Source organism: Sardina pilchardus, chromosome 15 (assembly GCF_963854185.1).
Source record: "Sardina pilchardus chromosome 15, fSarPil1.1, whole genome shotgun sequence".
Taxonomy (NCBI): Eukaryota; Metazoa; Chordata; class Actinopteri; order Clupeiformes; family Clupeidae; genus Sardina; species Sardina pilchardus.
The window spans coordinates 8716622-8729121 of record NC_085008.1 but is presented as its reverse complement, the minus strand read 5'-3'; the positions used below and the strand labels follow the sequence as shown (position 1 = coordinate 8729121).

The window sequence follows — 12500 nt, the reverse complement described above, 5'->3', positions numbered from 1 at the left end:
TGTTTTTGACCGCTCCATGCTGGGCTCAGGAAATGGGGTGGAGAGAGACAGAGATTGAGAGAGACAGAGAGAGAGAGAGAGAGAGAAAGAGAGAAAGAGAGAGAATCTTAACAAGATATCTAGCTCCCTGCCATAGGCTACACGTGTAGTTCTAAACTTTGAGCTCCTCATGAGAGAGAGAGAGAGATACTGTGATGTAGAGAATGATAGAGGGGAGAGATGCACTGATGTAGGAAGAGAGGGATAGAGAGATGCACTGATGAAGGAAGAGAGGGATAGAGAGATGCACTGATGTAGGAAGAGAGGGAGAGGGATGGAGAGATATGCTGATGTAGGAAGAGAGGGAGAGAGAGAAAGAGATGCACTGATGTGGTAGGAGAGGGAGAGGGATGGACAGATGCACTGATGTACTGTAGGAAGAGAGAGAGAGAAAGAGGTGCACTGATGTAGGAAGAGAGGCAGAGGTGCAGAGGGAGGCTGGCTTGTGCTGCCCCTGCTGTTCTGCACCCTCCGCATACTGAGGAGGGCCAGCTCTCCTCTCCGCAGCAGTGCACTGGCAGCAGACACACACACACACACACACACACACACCATCATATGTAAAAAAAAAAAAAAAACATATTCAAAGGCACAAGCACAAGAATACACATAGGTATAAAGAGCACATAATTATAATATATACATACACAAACAATTTCAGTCAGTGGTGCATAACTTGAGCATGTCTACACTGTATTTGTTAAGCTAAAAACTCATTTGAACACCACGCACACACACACACACACACACACACACACACACACACACACACACACACACACACACACACACACACACACACACACACACACACACACACACACACACACAGAAACATGCCACACACAATGCCCCCACACAGCGGCACTAATACAGCAGGTGACTGCATAACGTGGGCATTGACTCCCTCCTCCAACAACTTTGGAGACTGCTGTGCATAACATACCCATTTCTACTTTCTATTTGTTATTTGTTCTTGTGAAACACACACACACACACACACACACACACACACACACACACACACACACACACACAGCTGCACTGTTGCAAGCTACAGAGTATAACAAGAGCATTTCCACTGTGTAATTCCTCTCATGACAAAGGAGTCAGTGGCAGCTGAGGAGCGCTGCTCTAACAACAAGCTCATACTGGCAACTGCATGGACATAGATGGACATGGGACATGACATGACAGTAGGGGGTTAGTTTCTCTTTTTCTGTCTTTCTCTAGGATGTACTGTTCGTGACATATCCAACATGTTTAAGCATAGACTCACCGAGATTTCTCCACCACAACACTGATGGTTACAGATGATATAGGGCCCTACTCTAGTGTCACACACACACACACACACACACACACACACACACACACACACACGGTAGACGGTGTGTGTGTGTGTGTGTGTGTATGCCAATGAATGTGCGTTTGGATGATTGATTTGAGTGTTAGTGTTTTGTTTGAGGGAGTGAGTGTGTGTACTTGAGTGGGTGAGTGGATGAACGAGTGAACAAGTTGCCAATAGTGTCAGAAGGGATGAGGGAGAGAGAGATAGATTGAGAGGAAGAGGGAGAGAAAGGGCTATGCTTTATTATTACTCTGACCTTTCTTTCTTCCCTCACAATCCTCTCTTTCTCTCTTCACGTCTCTGTCTGTCTACATCTTCCCCTCTCTCTCTCTATCTCTATCTTCTCTCTTTCTCTATCTCTATCTCTCTCCCTCTCTCCCTCTCTCTCTCTCTCTCTCTCTCTCTCTCTCTCAGTTGAATGGTGCAGTGCCGTTAGCTCATTACAAATGAACCAATCACGGGTTGAGACGGTGACCTTCCATGCTTGCGTTTTACTGCCACCCCCCACCCACCCCCATCCAGACATACGTGCCTGCACACACACGGACACACACACACACGCACACTTGCACACACTCACATACACACTCCTCCGTCACCTCTCCTCACCTCTCCGCGGCGTAGCCATTGTGTGCTCCCAGGTGTCCTTGTGTGTGTGTGTCCGTTCCCACACTTGTTCTTTTCATGTGTAATTGACCTGTGACAAGTATCTCTGTCTCTTCCCTGGGTTGTGCAGCCTTCCTTTGGGTGCCCAGTCTCTTTTCATCTCAACTCACTTCACAATTGTGTGTGTGTGTGTGTGTGTGTGTGTGTGTGTGTGTTGTGTGTGTTGTGTGTGTGTGTGTGTGTGTGTGTGTGTGTGTGTGTGTGTGTTTGTGTGTGTGTGTGTGTTTCTATTATGCCGCTGTTTCTTTCTGTGTCAGAAAGAGATCAATTGTGTGTTGTGTGTGTGTTGTGCGTATCTCAGTGTAGATGTTTGTTTTGGGAGATTGTGTGTGCTAATGTGTGTGGGTGTTTGTGTATATGTATGCTGACATGAGGCTGATGTGTGACTAAGTGTGTGTGTGTGTGTGTGTGTGTGTGTGTGTGTATGTATGTATGCACACATGGGGCCGAAAGACTAAGTCTGTGTACGTCCTTGTATGCCTGTGTGTGTGTGTGTGTGTGTGTGTTAGTGTGAATGCACACATGGAGGAGAGAGAGCGAGAAAGAGAGAGAGAGAAAGAGTGTCTGTGTGTGTGTGTCTCTGTGTCTGTTTGTGTGTGTGTATATGCACACATGGGGCTGTGTGTGTGTGTGTGTGTATGTGTGTCTGTGTGTCTGTGTCTTGTCTGTGTCTGTCTGTGTCTATGTATATATATGCACACATGGGGCTGTGTGTGTGTGTGTGTGTGTGTGTGTGTGTGTGTGTACCCAGTCCCATCTCATCTATTTTCTCCATCAGGGCTCCCTCCTCTCCAAAGTGCGTAGCCGGCCCTTCCCAGACTCCAGCTCTGGCTCAGACTCTGCGGTATGTTACAGCACGTCCAGGGGGGGGCGGGGCCTGGCGTTGCCTCCCAGCCAATGAATCAGGCCCCCCCCCCATTCCTATCCTCCTCCCCCCTTCCTCCCCACCTGCCGAAAACCATAAGTCTGCTCCCAACCCTCCTTCTGCTTGCTGCCCAAATCCGACCCCCCTCCATCCCCTTCCCCATCCCCATCCCCACACCAACCCCCCCCCCAAACTGCATTGCTCCCGTGGGGAATCTAAGATGGCTTCCTCTGTCTCCTGTGAGAATCTAAGATGGCTTCCGATGTCCAGCTGTCCATGCCAAGCGCAGTTCGATGGAGGCTGCTGTGGGGTCAGCCGCAGCAAGACCCTCTCTCTCTCTTCCGCCCGCTGTGGACCTTTGTCCTGTTGCTTCTGGGAAGCAGGGAGTGTGGGGGGGGTGGCATGGTCTCTGATTTTCTCCTTTCACTGTTTGCGGGGGACGGGGATGGCGCTTGGGAGGCCAACAAAAGGCCGGTGTTTCCCCTTCATCTTCCTCGAGGCGCTCCGATGCCGTCTCTCGAAAGAGCGACGCCTCCCCGCTGTCTCTGTTTCTTCGGCGCCGCTCGCCTCCCGTGCGGCTCTACTGTCGTGGCGTTTGTGACGTGAGGCTTTGCTTCTCTTCTCTTCTCTTCTCTTGGTGCTCTGTTCTTCTGCCTCTTTCTTTCCTCCTCTTGTCGACCACAACAAGGTCTGTGAACTTCTGGAAAGCTTTTCAAGCCTTGCTGGGATCTAGTGACCAAAGTCCAAGCAACTTTATGAAGAGGGTCTCTGGATGCCTGTGGTAGATGTAGCCTTCGGCTTGACACAATTATAATGGCTGTGATGATGATGATGATGATGATTATTATATTGAAAATTAATTTTCTCAAAACGGATTGTGATGATGATGGTTGGAATGTGTGGTGATGATGATGTTGAAGTTCGATGTGAAAATGATTTTAGCATATGGTATCGCTGGTAAGTGCTGAAGGTGTCTTGACACCTCCCCAAATGCTCACACACACACACACACACACACACACACACACACACACACACACACACACACACACACACACACACACACACACACACACACATTAACAGTCACACTCACCTCCTCTCCTTGGTAGCTGCCTTCCAGCTCCTTTCTCCCTTCTGTGGGGGCCCTCTTTGCCTGTAGCAAGACAACGCTGACTCATACTCAAACACAGAAACATGTGTTCCTAGATCAGGCCGCTTTGTTAAGAGCTTATGGGGGAAAACGGCCTGGTTTGGGGCCTCATAACCAGCCACGCGGCAGCCAACTCAGGGCCAGATCTGGCCCGCGTGCGGTGGGCCGGTGGGCACGGGCCAGATCTGTTTCCACGCTCGGCGGCGATGAGAGGAAGCTCTCTCTGCGAGCGCACATTAGTTTATTTCTGAGGGCAGCAGCGTGTGTGGGAATGTGTTAGCTGCAGACACGACACGCCAGACACATCACAGCAAAAGGGCACAATTAGCTCGCCGGGTGTTAACCCCCGCACGCCGCCACGCGGTCCAAAAGCGGGCGCTCTTTTTCCCGGCGCTCCCGCCGCAGAGGGTCCGCTGCCAACCGCGCGCTGGCAGGGGTCGGAGGTCAGATTTAATTGGGTTGCAGGTTTTCCCCGAGCGCGGCGGCGAGGGGGCCGACACCAGCGGTCAACCCGGCCCCTCGGAGCGCTGCGCTGCCCAGGTCCAAATTAGATTCTTACTCACCGCTCAGAACCGCCTTCCAAAAAGCCACCACCCACACCCAAGTCCCACAGCTCCGTTTGCCAGGCCAAAAGAGGGGAACTTTCTCTCTTTCATTCCCTCTCTTTCTCGCTCGATCTCTCTCTATCTTTCCCTCTGTCTCCCCCTCTCCTCAAATCTTTCTCTATCTCTCCATCTACCCCTCTCTTTTTCTCCTCTCTCTTTCTCTCTCTCTCTCTCTCTGGATGAATCATTTGACTTGTAAATTGGCTGCCAGCAGCTGATCTGAAAGTTGGACTGGAGGACTGAACTTCTCACTCAAAAGCCAACACTGATGAAAGGTTCAGTGGAGGAAAAGAGCCAGAGTGTGTTCCCCCTAGAAAGGAAAACAAAGGACAACAACAAGCGCCGTGGGGTTAGCTGGCCTTCAATGTAAATAAATATATATATAAAAATCGCACTCTTTGATTTGATAAGACCTATTTGCGTTTGTTCCAAACAAGCGGTCAAGATGAAAGCATCTGCGGTAATAGCATGTAGAGCGTGCGCGCCCGCACTCACACACACACAAACACAAGTACACACACACACACACACACACCTGATTGTGCCGTAATGACTCTCTGGCTAAGCCTCTGGATGCAACCATTTGCATTCCCTATTAATGCTTTTGGAAGTCAGGCTTTGATGTTGGACTTAATTAAATAAGATACAATTATAAAGCTGATTGATGTCACTGATGCCTACAAAAAGGTCCTACAATAGGGGGTTGGGGGCAAGGTGGGGGTGTTGTGTGTGTGTGTTTGGAGTGGGGTGTGGAAATAGTGTGTGTGCGTGTGTGTGTGTGTGTGTGTGTGTGTGTGTGTGTGTGTGTGTATGGTGGGGGTGGATTGTTGATAACTACTTCAAGTGAACTCCGTTGACATAAACGGATTGTGCCTCGTGGAAAGCTGTAGAATGGGATTTGTGGGGGTGGGGGTTGGGGGAGTGGTGCAATGGAGGGGCATTTTCTCCATCAAAGGCTTGGAAAAGAGTCCTTCTCAAGTTGGCTTTACAGCAGCTGACAAGGCTGAGGGGGATTTTGGGTTCCGCGGCGCTGCCGGCCCGGCGTGACCGTGTCGGGGTCGTTTCCACCGCGGCCGGACGCTTCAGGGGGATCGGACCGCTTCACAGCCTTGTCGGGTCGGGGGAATGAAACGAATTGGAGAGCCGGGTCATTTCTCCAGGCCTTTATCTCTGTAGGAGAGGAGCTTGTCAGGGTGCTGAATGACCAATGGCTTTTAAACTGTGTGTGTGTGTGTGTGTGTGTGTGTGTGTGTGTTTGTGTGTGTTTGTGTGTGGTTGGGTGTATGTGTCTGACACTGCATGCGTGTGATGGTTTGTGTGTCTGCCTGCCTGTGTTTGGCTGTGTTTGGTTGTTCATGTGTATGTGTGTGTGTGTGTGTGTGTGTGTGTTTGGTTGTGTGTGTGTGTGTGTGTGTGTGTGTGCGTGTGTGTGTGTGTGTCCTCCCCGTCCCCAGCTCTCCATGCTCTTCACGGAGGAGTGCGACAAGGTGCGGGACCTGATGCACGTGCACTCGTTCAGCTACGACTTCCACCTGCGCGTGGTGCACCAGTACCTGCTGGGCTCGCACATGACCCTGCGCCAGGGCTACCAGCTCACCGGCTTCCTGGAGGACTTCATCCGACACCACCCGGACATCCCCAAGTTCGGACGCAACCACGTCTTCCAGGGTAGGTGTTTCCCAGCAGGAGAAGGTGGGGGGGGGGGGGGGGGGGGCTACGGTTGCATGGCACGTTTCGCCAGGAAAACCTGAGAGGTATCGAACCGCGGGGGTCAAAAAATCAATCTTTTCATTTCTTAAGGTTTAGTCTTCTAAACGTGTGTTGGACTTTATTGATAGGCCTCGTGGGTGAAACAACAATTGCTTTCACAGTCCACTATACAGCATAAACGGTTCTTAAAAGCATTTTTGTTGTTGTTTTGTTGTTCTGAAGTTTTCAGGTTTTTTCAGTCCCAAGCAAAAAAAAAAAAAAAGAAAAATCCGTTTTTCAAAGCAAAATCAATAAAATCCCCAATATAAGACAGATTGGCACTCTCATGTATGAATATGCCCTGGTGACCCGAGGAATGGAGTGGAGTGAAATGAAATGAAATGAAATGAAATAGTGGGGTCTCAGGGTAAGGCCGACGCTGGTGTCCAGCCTTGGTGCTGGCCAGAGTGGCCGGTGCCTTGAAAGAGCCAGGAGCGCTCTGCAGCACGCAGGCTATAAAGCACAGAGACCATGGCCTGAAAGCCCGCTTACATTCCCCGGCATGAAAGGATTCCACCACCAACCCTCATAGCTGAGTCGGCACAAAGCCCTCAAGGTGTGTGTGTGTGTGTGTGTGTGTCATGTGTGTCGTGTGTGTGTGTGTGTGTGTGTGTGTGTGTGTGTGTGTGTGTGTGTGTGTGTGTGTGTGTGTGTGTGTGTGTGTGTGTGTGTGTGTGTGTGTGTGTGTGTGTGTGTGTGTGTGTGTGTGTGTGTGTGTGTGTGTGTGTGTGTGTGTGTGTGTGCGTGCGTGCGTGCGTGCGTGTGTGTGTGTGCTGGCCGTGAGTGTGCCTGAAGGCGGGTAAACAGATAAACTGTGCTCGTTGGCACAGAGGCCCTGGGCTCTTCTCACAGCCTTCCTCAGATGGGACAAATCCACTTCTTGGCTCCGCACCATTGCTACATGGATGAGTCCTCAAGTGCAATAAATGTGAAAATGCTTGGGATGTTCTGCCAAACTCACCTTACTTACTGTGTGTGTGTGTGTGTGTGTGTGTGTGTGTGTGTGTGTGTGTGTGTGTGTGTGTGTGTGTGTGTGTGTGTGTGTGTGTGTGTGTGTGTGTGTGTGTGTGTGTGTGTGTGTGTGTGTGTGTGTGTGTGTGCGAGCACACACATTTATGGATCTGAAACCGTGTGTGTGTGTGTGTGTGTTGTTTGGCATCATCTTCCAGTAAACACTAAAGTATTTTTTCCCCTTATGCATATGCCTCTGTCTGAGACACTAAACTTTTTTTTATTTTTGTGTGTGTGTGTGTGTGTGTGTGTATGTGTGTGTGTGTGTGTGCCAGGGAGCTTCTCCATCTCCACAGGCATGATCACAGCTCACCAGTTGTATAACTACATCACGGACCACGCGGGCACCTACGGCATGAAGCCCCTGCGCATGTCCAAAGCCCCGACCGCCCCCGAGGCCAAGAAGGGGCCCAGCGCAGACCTGCACGAGTACGCCCTGGTGGCCCTCTGGAACAGGTGAGACACACACACACACACACACACACACATACATTTGTATACGAATGTACACACTAATGCAAACACACATGCAAACAACCATACATGTATGTCACACACACGCGCACACACACACACACACACACACACACACACACACACACACACACACACACACACACACACACACACACACACACACACACATAACACACACACAAAACACACATGAACATTTGTATGCAAATGCACATACTAGTACAAACACGCATGCAAACAATCATACATGAATGTATGTCTTTCTGCATGTATACAAATCCGGTAACCCTGGCTTTAATAGTGCCCTAATTTAGTATTTACTGTACTGTAGTGTATTATTGTGTAGTTACCGTGGGCAACATGAAGGTAAACACAGAGAATCACCATGTGAAATGCTAAGAAAAGCCTCAGCTCTGCTACTGTTATACCATGGAAACAAACATGACATCATTTTACAGTCATTCATTGGTGGGTCAATACAGATGGTGTTTCTAAGAATGGCTTACTACGTTCATGGAAAGTATGCCATTCTTACTTAAATCATTACCAGCCTAAATCATTCACATGCTTCTTGTTGTTGTTAGGTAGTAATGGAGGTTTTTCTTGGAATTTGCTCTATAGTTAGGAGAATGTAAAAGGAAGGGTGACCACAAAACATGCAGTTATACACATCTCGGACAAGTGAAATATCTATGTACCCTTATATTTACATATATAGTGCAGATACCACATTTGCCTAATGTACAGCAAAGCTTTGCACATACACACATATTCACCCACCGAGAAATAACCCTGTTCACAATCCAGAGCAACTGAAAGCAGGCAGGGAATGTTTTAATCAGTTAACTCTGGAGGCTTGGCAGTCGTCAACGTGTTCTGCAGAGCCTCTGCGTCAGCATTACAGAGAGAGAGTCCTTATTTGCAAAAACTCCGTTTGGACCAGAGTTACAGCAGCACAGGCAAGAAAAAAAAAAACGTCTAGTGTCGGAGAGAGACAGCAGTAGACACGAGGCGGCCTTCTCAACATAGCTGGAGAGAGATCAGAACTATGCAGCTGCTAATACATGCGTACATTCATCAGTAAATTCATCATTCATCATAAGAACCAGTAATATGTAGGCTGGGTGAAACCTGCCTGAACTTCCGGCAAATTTGGATTTTGTCCAGCAGCTCAGGCTGGAAACCTGCATATCTATCGCCTCTGTTCCCTGCCAGAACCTTTGGCTCCAATCAGAAACTAGCTTATCCAAAAGACGCACCGGATCGTTGGTCTGATTGGAAGGACTATCCAAGCGCGTACGCGAGTCATTTGAACAATGCCCATTGATCACGCCTCTTGTGCAGTAGAAACAAAGCGCAGCCTTCCCATACTAATGTTCAATCTTAAAAGATTGAGCTTAGTATGGTGATGTGATAGCCAGACTAAGTAATATGTACACTCTAAATAGTTTCAGACTTTGGCAGTGAGGAGTTGATTTGTTTGTTCCAGTGGCGCGTCATTTGTTTGGATTTGATTTCATCTCTAATGACCGAGGACATGCCCTGCACTCAGGCCAATGCCAACACAGTCTGTGTTCCACTGTGTTCTAAAGTCTCTTACAGAATGTTATCTATCTCCTGAATTGGCATGTCGATAAAGTATTCAGTGTACTTGTTTGTGATTAATGTACATTTTAGAGTGATTAATGTTCATGTTGTTCCCCCGGACAAATGGGTTTGTTTCCCAGGGCTCCAACATATTGATAAAAGGTAGACCTCACCTGTGCTCTTAAAGAACGTTGGATTAAACAAGTGTCAGCTAAATGGACAATGTTGCAAAAGGTAAACACAGGTTGTGTCGTAGTAAATAGCAAGTGCACTTGGTCCTTATGGTGACTGCAGATATCGAATATCTGTGCATATCCTTATCCATGTCATTATCAAAGGTGAGCTACTGCAGTTGTGCTCCATTTCCATAGCATACCGGTATATCCATTGACATAACAAGCACATGCACTCGTGTTCTTTGTCTTCTTCGTCGCCCACACGCTGTACACAGCACAAGCTGTATGGACTCGAGTAGGCTGGTGTGCAAGGGCTCGTTTGGCACCTTTTCTTCTCTGCTGCATGAAATGAATAGTGAGTAGCCGCCGTATCGCGGTCATTTCCACCCCCCCCACCCCACCCCCCCCGCTCACGCTTCTGTCTCCTTCAGCTCAGGGACGTTTAAGGACCTGGACGGCCTGCGTCACCATGACGACTTTGACGTGTCCCTGTTGGTGTGTCACAATGCGGCGCCGTTTGAGGAGCAGTCGGAGGGGGAGCGGCACCTGCTGAGGTGAGACCGCAGGTGACGGGAGCAGCGCTCCTCAGCTGCCGCTGATGCCTTTGTCATGAGGGGAATTACACAGTGGAAATGCTCTTGTTATACTCTGTAGTCTACACACGTGTGTGTGTGTGTGTGTGTGTGTGTGTGTGTGTGTGTCACAAGACCAAAAAGCAAATAGAAAGTAGAAATGGGCATTTTTTGCACAGCAGTCTCCAAAGTTTCGCTGTGTTCACTAGTCAATGCCCATGTTATGCAGTCACTGGCTGTGTTAATGCCGCTGTGTGAGGGCATTTAAGTTTTTTGTGAATTCAAATGCTTTGAAATAGTCATGGTGTGCACTACAGTCTGTAATAGTTCTGCAGTGTGTGTGTGTGTGTGTGTGTCTGTATGTGTGTGTGTGTCTGTGTCTGTGTCTGTGTTCAATCAGTATGTGTTTTTCACTTGACAAATGCAATGTAGACATGCTCAAATTCTTCACCACTGTCTGAAATAGTTTATGTATGTATATTCTAACCATGTGTGAATGGCTGCTAATTCATGTCAGGCCGTGTTTTGGATGTTATACTGATGTCAGTCTTTGTACCGTATGGCTGAATCTTCATGTGTGTGTGTGTGCGTGTGTGTGTGCGTGTGTGTGCTCAGGCTGCGCTACTATGTGATCATGACAAGCCAGCGCGAGCTCTTCCCGCGGCTGACCGCCGACATGCGCCGCTTCAAGAAGCTCACGCAGATCCACCGCGACCCGGCCTCCGGGAACAACGGCAACGGCACCGGCACCGGAGCCACCCCTGACCCGCGCCTGCCCTCCGATCGCCCCCAGCCCGCCCGGGGGGCCCGCGACTCCGAGTGCGACCTCTGGGACGACGCCTCGTCCACCACCACCGCCGTCGTCCCCGCCTCCCTCAGCACCACCCCCACGCTGTCGGCCGCCAGCCCCGTCGCCGCCGCCCTGGACCCCGGCATCGCCGTCGCCGCCGCGGCCCCGGACGGATGCGGCCAGGAGGCGGGCCTGACGTACGCCTCGCCCCTGTTCCCGCTGCTGAGCTCGGAGGTGAGCGCGGCGCACCGCAAGATCCAGAGCAGCGTGGAGCAGGCCATGGGCCACTGCCGCCGGGACAACCTGTGGCGCCGGCTCTTCCACGGGGAGCACCTGGCCTCCGACAAGCTCAAGCTGAGCAAGCTGGCCTTCGCCGAGCTGGAGGAGCTCCTGCAGGCCGTGCAGAGCCAGTCTGTGGGAGAGGTGGACCCGCAGCTGGTGAGGAGACACACACACACACACACACACACACACACACACACACACACACACACACACACACACACACACGTACATACATACGTACATACTGTATACAGACAGAGAGACACAGATACAGTGAGGAGAACATGTATTTGATACCATGCTAAAGTTGACTAAAAAGAGGAATATAAAATCATCATTTGACAATTGATCTTAATGTCTTAATTCAAAAATTGAGTAAAAATAAAACCGCTAACTACCCCAATTTTCTTTGTGAATGAAGAATGTTTCGTAAATAAATAAATGTTCTTCCTAAATGCTAGGGGGAAGGAAGTATTTGACCCCCAATGTAACCCTATGGGAATTTAACACATAGGGTTAACATTGGGGCAGGCAGATTTTTATTTTTTAAGGCCAGCTATTTCATGGATTCAGGTTATTATGCATCCTGATAAAGTTCCCTTGGCCGTTGGAATTAAAATAGCCCCACGTCATTACATACCTTTCACCATAGCGAGAGATTGGCATGGTGCTTTTTGCAGTAGGCCTATTAGCCTGTTTGATGCTCATTGAGCTCAATGCAAATCAAACAGGCTAATAGGCCTACTGGAAAAAGCACCATGCCAATCTCTAGCTATGGTCAAGGGTATGTGATGATGTGGGGCTATTTTAATTCCAAAGGCCAAGGGAAATTTATCGGGATGCATAATATCCTAGATCCATGAAATAGCTGGTCTTTAAAAATAAAAATCTGCCTGCCCCTATGTTAACCCTATGTGTTAAATTCCCATAGGGTTACATAGGGGGTCAAATACTTCCTTCCCCTAGCATTTAAGGAAAACATTTATCTATTTACGATACATTCTTCAATCACAAAGAAAATTGGTGTCCTTGGCGGTTTGATTTTTACTCATTTTTTAAATTAAGGCATTAAGATCAATTGTCAAATGATGATTTTATATTCCTGTTTTAGCATGGTATCAAATACATGTGCTCCTCACTGTACATGTGAGTCTGCTGGCACCTTCATGTAAAT

The 12500-nt window shown here is 49.0% G+C and overlaps 1 protein-coding gene across 1 annotated transcript in view; it reads left to right on the top strand.

Annotated features, from left to right (window-relative positions):
- szt2 (SZT2 subunit of KICSTOR complex) overlaps positions 1-12500 on the top strand; it is a 114601-nt gene that overhangs the window by 95599 nt on the left and 6502 nt on the right. Inside the window, exons 68-71 of the mRNA XM_062556676.1 lie at positions 6134-6347; positions 7715-7895; positions 10111-10233; positions 10867-11479. Of these exons, the coding sequence (XP_062412660.1) occupies positions 6134-6347; positions 7715-7895; positions 10111-10233; positions 10867-11479 (1131 nt within the window). The remainder of the gene's footprint in view (positions 1-6133; positions 6348-7714; positions 7896-10110; positions 10234-10866; positions 11480-12500) is intronic.